At 37.6% G+C, this 21,915-nt stretch overlaps 1 protein-coding gene across 2 annotated transcripts in view; it reads right to left on the bottom strand.

Moving 5' to 3' along the window:
* Positions 1-21,915, bottom strand: part of LOC131430523 (uncharacterized) — a 261,423-nt gene continuing 239,508 nt past the window's right edge. The window contains exons 7-10 of one of the 2 annotated variants that reach the window (XR_009229537.1): positions 20,583-20,694; positions 7,578-8,089; positions 432-819; positions 1-362 (exon numbers count right to left, since the gene is read on the bottom strand). Coding sequence is in view for 1 of the 2 variants with exons in the window: in XM_058595576.1 (XP_058451559.1) it covers positions 572-819; positions 7,578-8,089; positions 20,583-20,694 (872 nt within the window). In the remaining variant the exon portion in view is untranslated. Of the gene's footprint in view, positions 820-7,577; positions 8,090-20,582; positions 20,695-21,915 lie in introns of both variants that reach the window. The other variant, XM_058595576.1, reaches the window with a different exon arrangement.

Genomic DNA, 21,915 nt, shown 5'->3' on the forward strand with positions numbered 1-21,915 from the left:
TTATCACTGTATATGAATAATACTTTTTCTGGCATTGATGTTTTGTTTCATTCCAAGATTTTATTATTGATTTTGGTTGCCGCCAAAATAGCATGATCTCTATCTAGTTCTTCCATACACTCTTTTTAAACTATTCAACTATCAATAGTCTTTTTCATTAGTAACACAGAGAGAATTACTGTACAGTTTTTTTGTTATTTATTTACAAGGGCAATGGTTAGGTTAATCAGCTTTTTATTATCTTATTCAATTTAACGAATGATGATTTTTTTTGTATCATTTGGCGAATAAAATCATGGTCAGGTAATAAAATTATACTAAACAGAGAAGTTTGGTATACAAAAACGTGGTACGACCTCAACCTAGAATTAAATTTACATTTCATTTTCCAGTTTGACTTCCGCTCTGCATTGTTTCGACATTTTGTATACCTTTACCTGCTGGTTGGCTCTACGGTTTTTGCATCCACTTTGCACCTGCCATCCACACAGATATAATATTTTTGCTCTCGTTTAACCTAATTTAGCCGGCAGGTCCTGCCGTCGTGTTGCGGGCCTAGAAGCAACCAGTTTCACCTATGCACGGTAAGAGCCGCCCAAGCGAGTCGCAGTGTCGGCTGGTGGTGGCCGAGTTGAAATACTAGCGGAACAACCGTACCCGGCCATATCAGCAGCAACAGCATCAACAGCAGCACCCACAGCGGCATCGGAAAGGAATACTGCGAGTGGCATGAATGAGCGCTGGAGGCACTGCCTTTCGCTTTACTGTCCGTGTCCAGCTGGCTCCGGTTGGCGTGCTGCATAGCGGCTGGCTTCTCACCTGTGTGCGTGCAACGAGAAGGATGGAAAAGAGAATGTTAAGTGTAATGCGATTAGTGTGTTGTTGGGAGGAAAATTGGAAATAATATTTCGTTGTGTTCGGAAAGTGTTGCACCGCGCTAGCCGTTTTCGGAACCGAGAATTTTATGGTCTACTGTAATTGAGTTACACTCTGTATTGACTTTGCGATTGCATTTTGTACTGGTGGCCAATCAACGGTGTTAGGTCTGTGTAAGATCGAGTTGAGTACTGTCTGTTCCGTAGGAAGTTCATTCGTCATTCGACTCGGTGGAAGAATTAACACATTTGATTGCAGAAAAAAATAGTAGGCTATGGAAGCATTGCGAATGGTGAAATTAAATGTCACTTCGATGTTTTGAAAAGTAAATTTCATGTATTATACCTATTATCAAGTGGACCAATGTCACGGCATTTATCGAGAATTCTACGATAAGTTAGAAACTCGTAAATGCGATGTAGAACTGCAGAAGCTGTATCGATCGGTGCAGTGTGGGAAACCAGGCTTGCAACGATTTATGAACATTTTTAATAGTAGGGGAAACCGGGGCGAGTTGGCCGAGTTTCGCTTTCGGAATTTCTGTACTCTTTCTGGTTAGACTTTTTGATAAACGCTTTGCTCTGTCATGAAGATATACCTTTTTAGCACATGTGTGATTTTTTTTATTCCTGTATGAAAATCAAGAAAATAGTTATTAACAATCAAATGCGGAGAAAAAAATCGGCCAACCAACCGAGTTTTCTAAAATATGTGAAACACATCAATTGTATCATTAAACGATTTCATTAGTTAGCAAAGTCTTTATGCTTAACATTTCTTTATGTAAGTACGTGAAAAAACTCCCCTTCTTGGTTTTTGAGTCGTCTTTTTAACTATTTTGGAATTAGTTTCGGCAGCATTAGTGAACTTTTTCAGTTACCCTTCTACCTCTTCCTCCACCAGCGTTCGCGTTTACGCTTGGTTTCATTTTTTACACCTCCAATGCTCCTTTAATAAGAGAATTGTTAAAATATTGAATTAATTCGGGATTCACGACCTTGACGCTCCTCCGAATCAGCCTTGGGAAGAGGTCTGTTATTTTCAGGATGACTTACATCTGCAGCAGATTCTATACTGATGGACGATTTTGTTCGGCGTTGGGTCAATCTGCGAGAAATCCTGTCAGGAACTCTAAATACATGAAATTTTGGAAATCGAAAAAAAATTTTGATGCCAAAAGGCTTAGAATTGCATGAAACGTCGAGATTTAAAGACTGCCCCAGAAAGTATGGACGCAACCAAAGACCGCTGCCATTTCGCAATGCTTCAGAATCTGTCAATTTTTATGGCTGCGTCCTGTTGTTTACAATCTTCTCTAACCACTCGTTTTCATTAGTTTGTCTCGAAATGCGTGGACTTTCAGCAGAACAACGTCGAAAAATTGTGTACAAATGGTGCACAGAACACGGACTGTCACTGAGAAAGCTAGCGAAAATGGAAGGAGTAAGTGAAAAAGCCGTGCGAAATGCAATCAGGAAGTTCGGTGAGGATAACACCTTTGAGGATAAACCGAAAACGGGTCGAAAAGACGGTTCTGCTAACCCTCAGTTGGATAAACGTATACTGAAGACGTTCGAGCAAAAGAAGGAGGTTTCAGTTCGGGATGTGACCACTACTCGAAATCAACGGTAGAATGGTATACCACCAAAAATGTCACTTTCGTCCGAAAAAACGTGAATCCACCAAATTGCCCACAACTTCGACAAATTGAGGAATTTTGGGCATTAACGAAGGCACATCTTAGGAAACATGTCTCGGCAGCCGAAACCATTCAACAGTTTGAAAAAGATTGGAAAAAGTGTCAAAACTTGTCGCCAAGAAGTCTGTACGGAATTAAATGAGGAACGTTCGCAAGAATGTGCGCCAGCTAGTCTACAATGGCTAAGTAGCAAATGTTGAGAATAATATTCTGTTGTTGTAGTCTAATATTATCAGTATATCGAATAAAATTTGAATATCTAAGACTTGTGAATTATTTACAGCGAAATCAAAGTGCGTCCATACTTTCTGGGACAGTCTTTAGGCACTTTAGTCGACGACACGACCAGGCACTCCGAAGAAAAATCTGAACAAAAAGTGTTCGTGAGTGATTTACCGCCAGTTACCATAAATATAGCGACCCCTCGATAATCATGAAAATAATCTTCTTGAGCAACACTGTTTAAGTTGCTATGAACTAGTTACCAAGGAGCGCCAAAATAGATAAACAAATCATTTGAGAAAGTTGTCAAACTTTTATATAAATTTAAATTTTGTTTCAACGTTCTTTTTAGATTTGCGCCAACCACAATAGTACAATAACCAAATCTGGTACTAGAAGTAGTGTTGCGACAGAAAGGCGTCATCCTATATCATTCACAGCTACCCATTAGCTTTATCTGCAGTGTAGTCATCTAACTCATCCATGATGATGGTCTTTCTTTTTAGAAATATCCAATCGAGTTTCCGAAACAAATCACTTTTGCTTAACATACTGTCAACCAACCCGGAAGTTAGTACCAGTCTTCACGAAATGAAAATGAGACTTCATTGTTAAATTGTATCCGACACTCTTTACATTCGACTACTTCAACAAGTTCCAGCAGCCTTACGGTAGACCGTAGTTACAGTCTGTTTTCTGTTTGAGACACAAATAATCAAATTATTTGAAGGAGACCTGTTTGCACTGGAGGCTTTCGATGTGCACTCAAAACCTATAATTTCGATCAGATCTAATATACTGAGAAATTTGATTCCCGTGCTGTTCAAGTGCCTTTCATATTCATCGAAGTATACACGCACTTTGCGGAGACCTCAAATCACTGAGAGTAGAAGTAGAGTAGTTTCCAAAATATAACAGGGCATTGTTTTACAACATATATGCTTATTAGCGGAGAGGGTTGAACGATTTGGAACAAGGGGCAAATTGAAATGGTTTTACTTTAGAAAGTCATTAGAAAATAACAAATATGCTTTCAATACTACATTCTGATGATCGGACTGATAAAAAGTTTCGCAATGACGGATTGAATGACTGCAAAACTTAACACCATTTAAAAACTCATTTACATAGCAGATAGTCATTATAGATCTAAGTATGGTTACGTTGAACTATTTAACAAACATCCACCAATATTAAATTGTCTGAAAGTCATTTTTAATATGTTCGAGCACCAGCAAGCCTTAACGAAGACCTCTATCCGATTAAACTAAATGACAATACCACTCGAGGCAGTTTGTTTTGTTTACATTTCTTAAGTCTCCAATATGCAGTAACCAACGTTATGGTAACTGTTATTTAAAATCAATAATCTATCAACTTGTGTTGCCAGTTTCAATAGTTTTTCAGGCGATTTCGTTTTGACATTACCAGTTACTGAGGGGTAGTTAAATTTGCGATACAGTTTCGATAGAGGAGTGGCAGGTCGTGTCGTCGCTTTAGTGGTGTCCATACTCAATTAAGCATGCGGTTTACATGTGGAGCACATGAATCAAGTAGGCTCAGTAAAATAGTCACACAACACAGCTCGTCAATAATCCAGTATTCATATTTTGCTCTTCAGTCGGCAAGCATTGCACAACTCGATACGCGCCAAACAATCATTGTGTGGAAAATTTTCAATTCCATACGGGTTGTACGGATTTAAAATCTAAAAATTTTAATCCGTACAACCATGCTTGGTTGGTGTCCGTACATACATTTTGCGACTTTGTTTTATGTATATAGAAGATGTGTGATGCGGATTTTGCGAAAGTTTTATGAAAATGAAAATTAATGTTTGTGATTCATCGTCGTTCATTTTTGTATAAATCTGTTTCGTTGTGTCAAAACTTGTGAATACGTTCTGGAAATGAATCACAAAAGTCCAGCCCTATTTCCTCGTTTTTGTATTTCGAAATTTATTTGATGTCCATAAATGCTGCGGTATAGAACATCAAGATGGAATTAAAGCGTGTTACACTTAACCTAAGAAGTAACAAATCAAATGACCCACAACCAATTTGTCATGAATGTACGTTAGAGCAAATTCAGCAGCTGCAAGATTCATATGGGTGGTATATAATATAACTGAAACTGAAACAAACGTATCCCCAGCAAGCCGTTTTAGTTTTATTCATTCGAACTGTTCTACTGTCAAATTGAAAACTGGTATACGCTGCAGTTCTATTTTTTTCTATATTTGAAACACAGATAAAACGCTGTTGGGGCTGTCAGTTTATTTTGTTATAATTTCTAGATTTTAATTTTAAAACTAACATAAATTATGCATCTAGAACTAGAACACTGCAGAACATGCCCTTAGAGTTATCAAATTTGCTCTAAGCAGACCATGTCAGCTTGGAGCGAAATCAATCTTCAGTTCAGCAACGCCATCGTACGGCATCACATTCAACATGTCATGTCAACTGTACGGGTGCGCAGTGCTGCTATTTTGACGCGCATGTATTTGACATTCCTCTACTTCTATGTGCGAGATTCGATGCGGAGGGCGTCATGCTCACAAAAAGGATGCTGCCAATGATTTGTTCGGGAAATGTGAGAGCTATGATGTGTTTGCTCGAAGTGAAACTGTCATCCAATGAACACGCACACACAAAACTAGATTTATGAAATAAATGACATGATTGTCAGATGTTTTAAAATGATTGTTTAAAAGTATTATTTAGGGTGTATGAATAACGTTATTCTAGTCTAGTTAGTTGTTTTATTCTTAGTTCAGTTGTTAGTCAGGGTGAAAGGTTTTATAGGAGCTTTAAAAATTATTATACTACTTGTCAAAAAAGGCGCATACTATAACACATGGATCAATAAGTCCCGAGACTAAAGCAGAGATGGCGCTCGTAGTAAACCAGTAACCACGTCTTTCTAGAGTACTAACCTTTGCTTGAAACGGGTCAAAATTTTAAGTCGATCCGACCAGAAACAGCTGAGTTATCGAGGTTGGAGTAAAGTCGTTTTGTAGTTTGTTTAAAAAATGGGAAAAAACCGAGTTTCGTGTTTTGATAAAACATTGTTTTTTAATGGGTAAAAACACCGTGCAAGCGAAACAATGGATTGAAAAATGTTATCCGGACTCTTGTCCATCAAAAGCAACGATTTGTCGGTGGTTCGCCGAGTTTAAACGTGGTCGTACCGACACAAATGACGCGGAACGCTCGGGTAGACCGGTGGAAGCCGTTACACCGGAAAATGTGAGTGAAGTGACAAAAATTATAATGAAAGATCGTAAAGTGAAGCTCCGTGAGATTGCTGAGATGACACAGATATCATATGGAAGTGTATTTACTATCCTTCATGAAAAATTGAGCATGAAAAAGGTTTTTTCCAAGTGGGTGCGCGATTGCTTTCGATGGAACAAAAACAGCAACGAGTCGATGATTCAGAAAGCAGTTTATCGCTATGTACTCCCTACAAAAAAGATTTCTTGCGTCGTTACGTGACCATGGACGAAACATGGATACATCACTACAATCCAGAGTCGAAGCGGCAGTCATCTGAGTGGCGCACAGCTGGCGAAAGCCGTCCGAAAACGCAGCAGTCAGCTGACAAAGTCATGGCGTCAGTTTTTTGGGATACGCATGGCGTGATTTTCATTGACTACCTCGAAAAAGGTAAATCGATCAACAGTGATTATTATATTGACTTACTGGTGCGTGCGAAGAAGGAAATCGCAAGAAAACGACCGCACATGCAGAGAAAAAAAATCCTTTTTCATCAAGACAATGCACCCTGCCACAAGTCGATGAAAACAATGGCGAAATTGAACGAATTGGGCTTTGATCTGCTTCCCCATCCCCCATACTCGCCAGATTTAGCCCCCAGTGACTACTGGCTCTTTGCTGATCTTAAAAAAATGATCCAGAAAAAAAGATTTGGCTCAAATGAGGAGGTCATCGCTGAAACTAAAGCTTATTTTGAAGCGAAAGATAATTTTTTTTTATAAACATGGTATTGAAAAATTGGAAAAACGTTGGAACCATTGTATCACCCTAAAAGGTGATTATGTTGATGAATAAAAAAAAAATTTCCAAAAAAAATGTTGTTTCCATTGTCAGTCCTGGGACTTATTGATCCATGTGTTAGTTGTCATAAAACTGGTATCGATTGCAGAAGCAATTGCAAAGCTCTTTTAAATTATAATCAGAACCAAAAGGCATTTGAATTATTACATGGGATGCTTCAACTCCGACTTTTTTATTTCGTTTTCCACCAGATTAATCGTTTAATCTACTCGATTACAAGATAATCGATCGTGTGCTGAAATCCGTCTCTTATTTTTAAACCAGCACGGTAAAACGATGACGGAAAAGAACATCCGAACCTGTCCAAAATTTCACATCAAACATTTTGCTGACTTGGTAGTTTTATCAGGACATCTGCTGGTGCCCGTGTCTGATATGGTTAGCTGAAGAAATGTCCTCAAACGAAATTAGTCAGCATTATTTCATTACGTGATATGGAATTGGATGGTAAAATTGAATTATCGCGAGCAGAAATAGAATTAGTTTCAACCCAGAACGATGTTGTCTTTCCATTTTGTCGTATGAGGTATGTTCCCGTGTTGGGCAAAATTAAACACCTTCTTCCCACCGGTATATTTAAAACTGTTATCAGATTCACCATGGCAACCAGCTACACTAGTAATCGCAATGTTCTACATTTTCGGAGTTTTTGTTCCCCAGTTTTTTCTATGTATGTATGTATCTGTTGGTACACTTACCTTGCAGAACGTGTACGATGATGCTGGCTGACCGCGTGTTGGACGGCGCACATGTGTAGTTCCCGGCGTGTTTCGAATGAACCTCCTTGATTGTTAGTACGCTGGTGACGGGCGAAAGGATGTGCGAGTACGGCAGAAATCCGCTGTGGTTCAGCCACTGCTGATGATGGTTTTCGCCGGTCTGGTTAGTCAGCTCAGTCGCACCGGGTTCTGTCATACCGGACGCGGGATCCAGCAGCATCGGAGGTCCCATCGCATCAAGTGCATTCATACCGAAGCTTCCGTCGTCCTCGTCGAGAGCGGTTCCCTGAGGGTGATGCTGTCGGTGCATGTGAAGGCGATGGTGCAGCAGTTGCTGATGCTGGTGCTGGTGGTCACTGGGATGATGCAGATGCAGGTGTCCACCGGTTTCGGTTGCTTCGGCCGATGATGCTGCCCCGGCAGCAGTCTGGAATGGCGTTACGGAAAATCCATTCTGCTGGTCAAAGTTTACCATACTTTGCTCGTGGTACCTATCCGGGCGGGACGAAACAAACCAGTGATGAAACCAGACAAGTTTGAAAGTGTTATAGTCGGTTAAAAGTTTGCCGTTATGCTAACGAGATCGCATTAAAACTATATTCTATATAGCATCTGTCTAAAAGCATGCCATATAAATGTGATAAACATCGAGTGTGAAGTTTTTTACGCGGGAATCCGGGCAGCGGATTAAGCTGGAAGCGAATGCAACTGACTGAACTGGATACTGACGTTGAAACGCTGAAACGCTGAGGGATTTACTGGGAGTTTAGTTTAGCTGCATAAAGCTGCAATTCAGGCTAAGCGCAACTCTGACAGTAGAGATAACCATTATGTGCAATGGGAGTGCTTTCAAACTTGCAAAACGTTTCGAAAGGTGTTTACATTTTGCATAATGTTTGCTTTAGTACTTCCTTCGTAACGTTTATTCTCGATTCTGTAAAATACGAGAAGCATAATGTGTTTTAGTTTTATCATAGGGAACAAGGAATCGAATTTTTTTAAAGAGATTCGACTAACTTTTCTGTTGATTTTCTCATATCCGAAAAAAGACAGCAAAACGTGAAACAAAAATCTTGACTGAACCAGTAATGTTTCATGGTAAAACTAAAAACTCATAAATGAGCGTCATTTTCTTTTGGAAAGTATGAAGAAACAACTAATGAGCTAAAAGTGAAAAGAGATTCAATTGAGCTGACTACACTACACTACAGTTCAAGTGCAACTATTGTATTTTTGAATAATTTAAAACTGTAATGAAATTAATAATAAACAAACTGATAAGTAATTGTAACACATTGAAAAATTAGAGTGTTGTATGCAAGACAAGACCGATCACAATTACATTAAAAATGAAATAATTCTAAGGTACCCACAATAAATACAAAAATAAAGATGATGATGGATGCACTAAAAGTAACAAATTACAAACTTGCTCTACTTTTAATGTTTAAGTTTTTGGCCAATGATCAAAATGACTATTAGATTCTTTCAGAATAATTGATTCTACTCTATTTTGATGCCCTTAACAAATTTTTACATTTGAAATTTTTTGAAAAATATCCTTTAAATGAAAGTCAATTATGATGATTTCAAAGTTACTTAAAACATCAATTTTAGATACGAACAACCCCAAGATATAAATCTGGACAAATGAAACGATTTTATATCATAATAATTCTCAAGACAGAGAACGTACAAACTTAATCATTTTATAAACAGCGATTAGAGAAGATTTGAAATATTTTGATCGAAAAATGTGAAAGTGAAAAATTTGAATAACCGTCAACCAATAAACTCAGTAATGGTGTAATTTTAATGATCCTTCGTTAAAAAGCATCGATAATCTTCGGAAAGTGTCTGAAAATAGAATGGCAGCAATACAAGGAAGAAAATATGTGACACAGTCCGCGAAACATATTTTGTTACTTCAATTGATTTTCACTTTTGCATATTAAGGAACCAATGCATACGCAACCAATTTCCATAATTTTATTCATATTGTAACTTGATTTTATTAATACATGAACGAACATTATCATTGTTACAACGCATGTAGTGATAAGACACTTGTTGTTTTGATGTAAATGATAATTTAACTAACTTTAACTGGCGGTGACCCGAGTTTAGTAAGGATTTGAATGATACATGTAAAATCGCAGATCAGCTTGTATTGAGTTCATCTCTAATACTGTATTTTATTGCATCCGATAATTCTATATATGTGAGTCTGTGCAACTTATTTGTACTAAGTTCCGAATCTTTTGAAGCGTTTTATTCCTGGTGGGACAACAGCTTGTTCAAATCGATACTGCATAACGAATGGCATTGCATTATTTTTCCTACACTTAGTCTGGATCCCTTCTATAAGATTCTTGGAAGCAAGATTAGACCAAAATATTATGCTTTAGACGACTAAATCAATTTCTAACTATTCAATAAGGTTACACGATTATTTTTCTAGTGCATTGTTATTGTCTTTTGCGAATTGAATTGCATCCAACTCTTTATAAAACTGGATGTAAACAACATTATTTGTCTTATTGCATTGAAGTAAATGTACACGTTTAATGTCAAGATGCATTTGCTTCTTAAGCAAACCTTCAAGTTCTCGTATCGAAGGTCGAATTTTGCACTGCCTGAAGTCAATAATAATTGTATTCTTTCGTAGCAGCGGTAGCTTTTGTTCGTTTGGTTCACTCATTTCGAGGTCGTTCTATTGTTCACTACACAATACTGTTCTTGGTTACTTCCGTCCCGAACGTTTTGCTATTGTCGAATGGCTTAAAATTTCGATTTCGGAAATCTCAAAATTCCTGAAAGTCAACTTTTAATACAATTTTTTTTCGGGATGACACTAAATCTCGACATTTCGTGCAATTCATTTTTTTTTCGATTTAAGAATTATTTTAATTCAGTACACACTTAGATTTTTTCCCGAATCTCGGCAGACATTAATACAACTGAAATTCTCGGTATTTTTATTTTGACAGAAAATTTTCCTTTACCGAGATTTTCGATTTCGAGAAAACTATAAATTACCGAGATCTTCGTCGCTTTTGGAAACAAATGACCGAAATTACCAGTGTTCAAGCATGTGAGCTAATGCCGAGACTTTAAGCGATTTTTTAAAAATAAAATTTTGAATATAAAATTAACATTCCAGTTAAAATTCGTTATTATTGATTTATTTATTTCAACATGGCTGGTTGTTGAACTGTACAGGCTAGGAAATGTAAAATAAGAAAAAATATGTTCCATGAAAAAAATAGGATGTACTTCCATGTTATTTACAGTAGAGAACACAATTCGATTTTCCGCAGAAAAACAGATTTCGGCTACAACGAAAATGTCAAATGTTGTCACGAATAATCGTCGAACATTGAACAAATTTGTTCTTAATATCACGATATGTGTTCATATGTGGAATTAGTTGCAAATAAAAATTGAATCCGAATATATAATATATGTATATTCGGATTCAATTTTTATTTGCAACTAATTCCACATATGAACACATGCACCTATTTACATCACTCAGTTTTGCACTGAAGAAAAATGGCTACTTTGATGAATCACCGAATTTCGGTTGTCTAAAAGTTGTTTACCGAGATTTCGGTAAGTTGATATCATGATTTTGCTGATTTCGGCAAAACGACAAATTGCTGGTAAACACGGTAATTTACAAACCCGAATATCAGTATAACATTTTGAAGTGCCAAGAAATCGGAAATAAAAAGCTATCTTAGCCGAAATTTCAGTAAATTTTTTTTCACTGAGATCAAAATTATGTTTTAAGTGTGTACAACAAAGACTCTTGTTATGTGATTTTTTCATAGTTATGCGGATTTGTATGAGAAATTTAGAAACTTTATTTAAGTCGACTCTCTGGGACTTTTTTTCTCGAGATGACACCTAATCATTTCTTAATCATTTGACATGAGAAAAAAAATTTCGATTCGATATTTGTCAATAATTTGATTTCGTCGTTTCATGAACTTTTAAGACATCTGGAGACAAACAATTTTATGCCTTAGTTTTGTGGTTTTCGAACGAGTTTTCAAAATTATATGTTTTTAAGCGAATTTTTGAATTATGTGATTTATCTAAGCATATTTTCGAAGCTCTACTATTTTTTGCGTTTTACCTTTCTCATATAGAAAGGTTATGCAATCGCCTTGAAAATCGACTAGTAATAATTGGCCTGGAGGGCCAAGTGTCATATACATTTCGACGGTCCCGTACTGAATTCCTGTATTTCAAATTATTTATTTTATTTTTATTTTTTTAGGTCTGATGGTCCTACCAAAAATTACTGCATGTTTTCGGATTCAACAAAAATTAAAAGTCGTATAAAAATTTCAAAATTTGAATAAAAACTAGTAGAGTTTGAACATCATGTTAGTTGGTGACCGTTCTGTGCTGAAAGTACCTATAATTGTGAATCCACTTCGTTTTCTTTAGAATGACCTATGCGTGCCAAGCATTGTTTCGTTCTGTATGTTAAACTAACAATCCCTCGGTTTCTTTCAAAAATTGAAGAGAAAATGTTTGAATAGAATACCACAGTATTATATATGAAAAATGCATCATTACACCACCAGGTTGGATTAAAACAGGTTTTGTTATGATGTACGTATTCCTCACATAAAATTCGTTTGCAAAATGATACGGATCTCTATAAATATTTGCGTCGTCCCTAGATTACATTCAATAAGGTGAAACTAACGAGAGCAAGAAAATTGCCCGGCCACAAAAAAGGCACACGAATTTAATCCATACTGACGCTAGCTGAATGCGAACGCTCTGCTCAAATACTTGCGTAGCGGGACTAACGAGAGCCTTAAATTACTCGGCCGTCGGATTGCACACATTGCAATTTCATTATTACTGGCGCTAGTTTTTCAATAAAACACATAAAAAAATTATTTGAAATTAGCGCTGTTATAATACTATCGTCGTTAGACGTTTCAATAAGGCGGAACTAATGAGAGCAAAAAATGCTCTACCGCAGAACTGCAATCGGTGCGAATTAAGTCAATACTGATTTTTTATTCATTATACGTCTTTATTTGCATTTGTATAATGTACTTTGTAATTGTTAGGTTAAGTACCTTTTTATTTATCTTTCTTATTCTAACGGTAATGTTATTGCTTATTTGTTTAGTATATTTTATAGGTTGGAGATTTTTATTTCAGTGCTTGGATTTATTTACGTAAAATTTGTAACGAGAATGATGAGTTTCCATTTAAATACTCGAGCTGTGACACGATTACTGTCAATAAGGCGGAACTAGTGAGAGCACGGCCTTAGAGCTGCGCACGCTGCGAATCATCACAAAACTAATGCTACCATAAGAAACAAAGATTTCACCTTTCTCATATAGAGATGCTATGCAATCTCGGTGAAACCCCTTTTCTTTCAGCCGAAGCCGATAGGACATCAGTAAATGTCTCTGAGTGTGCGTTAAAACTGTGCACTCAATTTTCTGAGAGATAACTCAACCAATTTTCCATTTTTTTAGAATCATATGAAAGGCCTTATAATCTCATATATTGACTAATTTTAGCTGAAGCTGACTCTTGTCGTATTCTTACATGCTCCCGGCTGCTGTTATAGAACGATAATAAATTTTGAGTATTAACAAATTTAATACGTCATTTAAATGGACGATGCAAAATAAGTAGCAAATTTGCGAAACTGGACTTAACACTGCTTAACTTTAGAGGAAAAATAAGTCAAACATTTGAGCTACGTTGATTTCACATATCAACAGTTATGAGAATTCATTCAATGCACCACTGGGAGACTTAAAACATTTTTTTAATACTTGCGTCATTGCACGTTTGCAGTGAAAAAAAAGCGGGACTAACGAGTGGTAATAAAGGCCGAACAGCAGGACTGCACACGATGCGAATTAAATTAACACTGAAGCTAGCATTCCAATGCAAAGAGTTATCGAAAAGGTTTTTGGATTCTAGACTCTTAAAAGAATCGAATTGTTGAGCTTTTGATAAACAATGTTGTTTTAAATTATTCCCACTTTTGGCTCCGTCGAATGACAAGACTTTCTTTAACTACATGCTGCATTACACGTTCAAAGTTTAAAAGGGACTAAGAGATAGTGGACGGGGTGACAGATTAGAGATTAATGAGAGTAAAAAAGAATCGATGGACTGCACGCGGTGAGTATTGAATTAATGATGTTGATGATATATCAACGTATTTTTTTCGATGGCAACAAATCTCTCAGTTGAGTATTGTTGACAATTAAATGTTTAGTGATGTACTGTAACGAGATGAATGATATAAATACGATGTGATACAAATTAAATCCCACAAGACAGAAGTAACATTGAAGATCTCAAAAGAAATACCGTCACTCCCACTTCAAAGATGCTTATGAAGAGAGGAGGAAATACTAAGAAAATATCATGAAAATGAAAACAAATTTAGCTGACAGAAACCATTCCTTCGTTCTTTACGATTTTACCCAAGTTCTGAATCGAATTTGAAAGTTGCAGACTGATCTATTGAAAAACTTTTCCGACATAAGTTGGAATGTTCATTCAGTAATAGCCGTTCAACCGAGAAGGTTGTGTATAGAAGCGTACAGTTTAATAACGCTGGTTGGTTTACACGCGTTAAATACGACAACGGTTGAACTACAGGTAGAGACCTGTTGGCAGAAGCCGTTAAAACGTATAGTCGTGCTGCATAAGAGAGCCCTAGTGCTGGGCCAAGCTGGTGAAGGAAACAACAAAGGGCGTTTCCCAAACTCTACCCAGGCCGCAATATACAGCCACAAGTGCTGAGCAGGAGAGTGCAAAGGCACATCGAAGAGGAAGAGTGCAAAGGCACATAGAAGCAGGAGAGTGCAAAGGCACACCGGTGCGAAGGCACTTCGGTGCAGAAGCATATCGGTGCGGAGCACTAGGAAGAAGGAGACAAGACAACTCGGTCTTTCCACTGCCATACAACACGCAGGTATACACCGGTGACCTGCGCTGGTTACAGCTGGCGAAGACGAAAGCAAATCGGAATTCGAGTGGTGCTGGATGTCAGGTAGCAGTAGCATCACATCATATTCTATCGCTACAGTGAGCTTCAGCATTGTATCAACGTCCAGATACATCCAACAAGAACATCTAGAGCAACGAGGATCTACACGGCAGTGCAACGGAGATAGACAACAATTTCAAGGTAGAAGTTTTTTCTTTTCCTTTTGATTGAGTACTGTGTAGTGTTGGTTTCAAATTTTATTTTAAAGTTTAGTTAAAAATTTAATGTAATGGATGAATCCATGGACGTAAATCCTAGCATGAATCCGATACCCCCACGAACGAAAAAATATCAGGAGAGCTCTTCTGGGCCTTGGATAGTCTTTTTTAGACGTATATCAAAGCCATTAAACATTTTTCAAATTAATAAAGGTTTGACATCACGATACTCTTCAATCAAAGAGATCATAAAAGTAAATAACGATAAAATTCGTGTTGTGGTAAATAATTTGAAACACGCGAATGATATTGTCTCTTCGGAACATTTCAATAAAGAGTATAAAGTTTACATACCCTCCAAAGATGTCGAAATTGACGGTGTTGTTACCGAAGCGAGTCTTTCGGTAGATGATTTACTCAAGCATGGTGTTGGTCGTTTCAAGAACTCTATGCTTGAGGGTGTGAAAATACTGGAGTGCAAACAACTGTACTCAGTAGTTCATGAAGAGGAAAAAAAAGTTTATCGCCCATCAGACTCGTTTCGAGTGACATTTGCCGGGTCTGCGTTGCCGTCCCATGTCTATGTCGATAAAATTCGCCTCCCTGTTCGGCTTTTTGTTCCAAATGTAATGAATTGTACGAACTGCAAAAAATTCGGCCACACAGCTACTTACTGTAGTAATAAACCAAAATGTATTAAGTGTGAAGGGCCTCATAAAGATAATGATTGCAACAAGGAAATTGAAAAATGTATTTATTGTGGGAATAGTCCTCATGATGATATTTCAGTATGCACTGCATTTAAAGTGCACAAAGACAAAATTAAGCTTTCTTTAAAAGCACGGTCTAAGCGCACATATGCAGAAATGCTTAAAACGGTCATTGATGTCCCCCCTTTGGAAACCGAAAACGGGTTTTCAAATCTAGAGGAACCAGAGGACTCTGACTCTGACGAAAATAGTGAAGGTAATTCGTTTATCACTACCCAAGGGTCAGTTAAGAGAAAGAAGTCTTCCTCCAAATTACCAAAAAAGACACCCAAAATTTCATCTTCAAAAAAAGATCCCCGTGTTTAACAAAAAAAGTCAAAACCAAAGACTGTGCCTCCTGGTTTGTCGAATTCACAAACCAATCCAGGATCTAGTACAGAAAAAGATAATAATCCAGTGGGCTCCATTTCACAGCCACCAACAGGATTACTGAAGTTTTCGGAAATTGTTGAATGGATTTTCTCAGCATTCAATATATCTGAACCCTTAAAGACCCTCATAATGACATTCCTTCCAATAGCTAGAACCTTTTTGAAGCAGTTATCAGCTCAATGGCCAATTGTCTCAGGTTTTGTATCTTTTGATGGATAATTTATCACCCGTCGCAAATGATACAATCACTGTCCTGCAGTGGAATTGTCGAAGCATCATGCCAAAACTTGATTCATTTAAAATATTATTGCATAGTCAAAAATGTGATGTATTTGCTTTATGCGAAACATGGCTTACTTCAAACATAGCTTTAAATTTTAATGATTTTAACATTATACGTCTCGATAGAGACTCTCCGTATGGTGGAGTGCTTTTGGGAATTAAGAAATGCTATTCCTTTTATAGATTAAACATCCCTTCAACTTCTAGTATAGAAGTTGTTGCTTGCCAAATAAACATTAAAGGCAAAGATATTTGCATAGCTTCGGTTTATATTCCTCCAAAAGCACAAGTTGGACAGCAACAGCTTAATGAAATGGTTGAAGCCCTTCCTGCACCACGATTGATTCTGGGGGATTTAAATTCGCACGGTATTATGTGGGGTTCCGTTTACAATGATAGCAGATCATCTTTAATACAAAACATTTGTGACAATTTTAGCATGACGGTATTAAATATGGGTAGCATGACACGGATCCCAAGACCTCCGGCACGCCCAAGTGCATTAGATCTATCTCTTTGCTCAACATCAATTCGACTAGATTGCACCTGGAAAATATTGCCTGATTTACACGGTAGCGATCATTTACCAATCATCATCTCAATTAGCAGTAGCAATTGCATTGTTACTTCCGCTAGTATTCCATATGATTTGACAAAAAATATCGACTGGATTAAATACCAAAGTAGTATCTCTAGTATTTTGAATTCAATGGAAGAGCTCCCTCCACTTGAAGAATATGACTTCCTCATTTGTTCGATTCTGGAGGCAGCAGAACAATCCCAAACTAAACGCTTTCCTGGGCCAACGACTAACAGAAGGCCTCCCAACCCCTGGTGGGACAAAGAGTGCTCAGAGGCTAAACTCGCAAAACAAAATGCTTGCAAGACGTTTCTAAAACGGGGAGGAGGAACTCCTCAGAATTTTGAAAAACTTATGGTTTTAGAAACCAAGTACAAGAGCATACTTCGAGCCAAAAAATGTAGCTATTGGAGACATTTTGTCGAAGGTTTGTCAAGAGATACCTCAATGAGCACTCTTTGGAACACGGCCAGACGAATGAGGAATCGTAACGTGGGCAATGAGAGTGATGAATACTCGAACCGATGGATATTTGACTTTGCTAGGAAAGTTTGCCCAGATTCTGTTCCTACGCAGAGCATTATACGGGAATCTGCTCCAAATAATGGTTTTATTAATAACCCATTTTCAATGATGGAATTTTCTATAGCACTCTTGTCTTGTAACAATAACGCTCCAGGGTTGGACAGAATTAAATTCAACTTGGTGAAGAATCTGCCCAACCTCGCAAAAAGACGTTTGTTGGAATTGTTCAACAAGTTTCTTGAGCAAAATATTGTTCCACCTGACTGGAGACAAGTGAAAGTTATCGCCATTCAAAAACCGGGGAAACCAGCTTCCAATCACAACTCATATAGACCCATTGCGATGTTGTCCTGCATCAGAAAATTGTTCGAAAAAATTATTCTACGACGTCTCGACACTTGGGTCGAGACGAACGGTTTGTTGTCAGATACTCAGTTTGGCTTCCGTAGAAATAAAGGGACGAATGATTGCCTTGCATTACTTTCGTCTGACATCCAAATTGCCTTCGCTCAAAAGCAACAAATGGCATCTGTATTTTTAGACATTAAAGGAGCATTTGATTCAGTTTCCATTGATGTTCTTTCAGACAAGCTTCACCAAAATGGACTCCCAGCGGTTATAAATAATTATTTGCACAACCTTTTGTCAGAGAAACACATGCATTTTTCACATGGCGATTTGGCAACACTCAGAAATAGTTACATGGGTCTCCCGCAAGGCTCATGCCTCAGTCCGCTCCTCTATAATTTTTACGTAAATGACATTGACAGCTGTCTAGTAACCCCATGTACACTAAGACAATTGGCAGATGATGGCGTGGTTTCAGTTACTGGACCCAAAGCTATTGATCTGCATAAACCATTGCAAGATACCTTAGATAACTTGTCCGATTGGGCTGTTCATCTTGGTATCGAATTCTCTGCGGAGAAAACAGAGTTAGTCGTCTTTTCAAGAAAGCATGATCCCGCGCAGCTTCAGCTCCATATGATGGGAAGAATGATCCAACAGGTTTTAACTATTAATACCTCGGGGTGTGGTTCGATTCCAAATGCACGTGGGGAGGACACATTAGGTTTCTGATAACAAAATGCCAACAAAGAGTAAATTTTCTTCGAACAATAACAGGATCTTGGTGGGGTGCTCATCCGGAAGATCTAATAAAATTGTATCAGACAACGATACTTTCAGTGATGGAATATGGATGCGTTTGCTTTCGTTCCGCTGCAAACTCTCATATTATCAAACTGGAGCGAATTCAGTATCGTTGTTTGCGAATTGCTTTAGGGTGCATGCATTCGACACATACAATGAGTCTTGAAGTTCTGGCGGGAGTTCTTCCATTAAAAGATCGATTTTGGGAGCTTTCATCACGCCTGCTAATAAGATGTGAGGTGCTGAATCCCATGGTAATTAATAATTTCGAACGACTAGTCGAGCTTCGATCTCAAACAAAATTCATGACAGTATATTTTAACCATATGTCACAGGAAATCAACCCTTCAAGATATATTCCTATCCGTGTCAGCCTCCTAAATGTCCCTGACTCAACTTTATTTTTCGATACATCCATGCAGCGCGAAGTGCGTGGAATCCCGGATCATCTACGTTCGACGGAAATCCCAAAAATATTTTCAAGTAAGTTCAGGCATATTGACTCTGAGAAAATGTTTTACACGGACGGATCGCGAATTGAAGAAGCGACAGGGTTTGGTATGTTCAACAATAATGTTTCGGCCTCATTTAGGCTTCAAGAACCTGCATCTGTTTATATAGCAGAGCTAGCAGCAGTTCATTATAGTTTGAGTGTAATCGTCACATTAATTCCAAACCATTATTTCCTCTTCACAGATAGTCTGAGTGCAATTGAAGCCATTCGCTCAAACATGACTGGCAAGACTGAACCGTTTTTCCTGGGCAAAATAAAACAGTGCCTGAACGACATATTGAACAATAATTATCTAATCACTATAGTCTGGGTCCCGGCTCATTGCTCCATTCCTGGCAATGAAAGAGCCGATATTTTAGCCAAACGTGGTGCTATTGAGGGTGAAATTTATGAGAGACCAATTGCTTTCAACGAATTCTATAGCTCGTCTCGCCAAAGAACACTTGCCAGCTGGCAAGCTTCTTGGGATAAAGATGATCTGGGTCGGTGGATGCACTCAATTATTCCGAAAATATCGACAAAGGCATGGTTCAGGGGACTGGATGTGAGTAGAGATTTCATTCGTGTGATGTCCAGACTCATGTCCAATCACTACACGTTAGATGCACATCTCCTTCGAATTGGGCTCTCCGAGACTAATCATTGTGCTTGTGGCGAAGGTTATCGAGATATTGATCATGTCGTTTGGACATGCGTGGAGTATCGTGATGTCAGATCTCAACTAATAAATTCTTTGCGTACCCAAGGTAGACTATCCAATATCCCAGTTCGAGACATTCTTGCTTGTCGTGACCTTTCATACATGAAACTTATTTATCATTTCATAAAGAAAACTGGAGTTTCAATTTAATAAAGGCCCCTTTCAAAACTTAGTTCTGATCCCAGCTGCGTCCATGAGTTCAACCAATAGCTAAATTAGAATAAAAATAATGTAATGATACAAACAAACTCGAAACAGTTTATGAAATTATTAACAAAATGTCTGAAAATAACAGCTTATTTTATAATTTATAGAAGTTAATCGTTTGGTTCAAATAATATTTCCGAGTAGATATCATAATTAATGACGAGTACCTAAGATGATATTTAAGTAATAAGAGAATATGTTTTAATAAATGCAAAACTTTGTGACTATGTTAGAATTAAATTAGGATAAGAATATTATGTAAAAGTGATGCTACGGCGAAGAAAAACTTATGTAAACTGCCTTAAGAAATAAACGTATTTATGAAAAAAAAAATAAGTTGGAATTTATTTACCAGCCATTTGGAAATGGTTTGGGTGTTCATTCCACTCATGATGAAATATCTCAATTAAAATGTTAGTACGGAATGTACTGAATACAGTATTTTTAGAATACTCAATTATTTGCGGACCCAAACGCGGAATGCAAATTAGAAATGTCTCCGAAAACCAGATTATATAATAAAACCTGATGAATGTATTGCAATAATTTTGTTCAATTTAGATACAGTCAAAGTGGCGAGCAAAATGAGGGCGCAAAAATGCAAAAGATAATGTTAAATATTCCGATTGTTTGACCACATGGCTATCGAAAAATTTATTCTTACCAGAACACATAAGCAGGATACTCGGTCGCTCGTTTCAGTTTGCACTCTAATCGCAACGTTGAACCTTCATCAATGTGTAAATCCGGGGCTCCGACGATGTCCGCAATGGCTTCTGCAATGGTGAGTGAAATAGAATTAGAAATGTTTATTTCAAGCTTAGCCACGAGAGTAACTTTTTCTAAATAGCGCAACATATTGTTCATTACATCTATATATATATATAAATACGTTTCCGGATGCAGGTTGTTCGTATCAATTCGAATCGAATCGAAAGAGTATCCTCAGAGTACAAATATTTGTGACCAATCAGTACAAAATTTTCCAGTGAGTACCATTCCTGTAAAGGAAAATATTCCTGGGAATTCACCGTACAGCCCCAAACGTACGGACGGTTGCAAACGACTGGACGTGCATCACATACTGGATATCGTAAATGTCTTATGAGATCGGTGTGAGCAATTTAATTAAAATATCCATTAGATCAGGTCCTTCATTTTGTGTTTGAAACCGACAGGAGGTAGTCAGTGCCTGGAAAATTGGAGCTTGAATCGAGTTTCCGGGTCGCATTTGTTTTCGTCAATGGATTAGATTGAACCACGATTGGAAAACATCGGCCACAAAATAAATAGTGATTACCTCTTCTTGCAGGTAGCACATTTTCATTGCAACAGGGCCGATGATTGAACTCGACACACGAATGTGACCGAAACTTGGCAATTGTACGTTGTAATGTTAGGTTGTAGAATTTAAATAGGGAAGACCGGAGCAAAATTAGCCACAATACTTTCTCTCTAAATGTTATATACTGTTCGAAAGCTACAATCTTCAGTTACAAGACGCATTTGGTTTGAGGTACATATTACCACTAATATGGGCGCATACTGGCTCGGATTGCACTAATCTCGAAATCGAATTTTCCACCAACCTATGGAAAAAGACGCACCAACGCAATCATGCACAAAAGCAACGGTGAAAGTGAATGATTTGCGACACGTAGTGGTCCATAATCCCCCGTATTCTCCAGACCTGACCCCCAGCGACTATTATCTATATCCAAACCTGAAAAGGTTTCTCCATGGAAAGATTTTTTTTTCAAGTTCTAACATTAACAAAAATTAGGTTATGATAAACATCACTAGTACCATTCGATTCAGCGCATCTAAATTAGCTGAAAATATTTACCTAATGTGACTTGTTTCTAGAAATATAATATAAGGAGTGTATCGAAAATAAGCTATCCACATACATTTGTGTTGTACGCATGTATTTGTGATGTTTTTTTATGCTCAGATCACAGCATGCTGTGCGTTTGGCTGTCAGCTTTCGTTTGTTT

Source organism: Malaya genurostris, chromosome 2, assembly GCF_030247185.1.
Source record: "Malaya genurostris strain Urasoe2022 chromosome 2, Malgen_1.1, whole genome shotgun sequence".
Classification (NCBI taxonomy): Eukaryota; Metazoa; Arthropoda; class Insecta; order Diptera; family Culicidae; genus Malaya; species Malaya genurostris.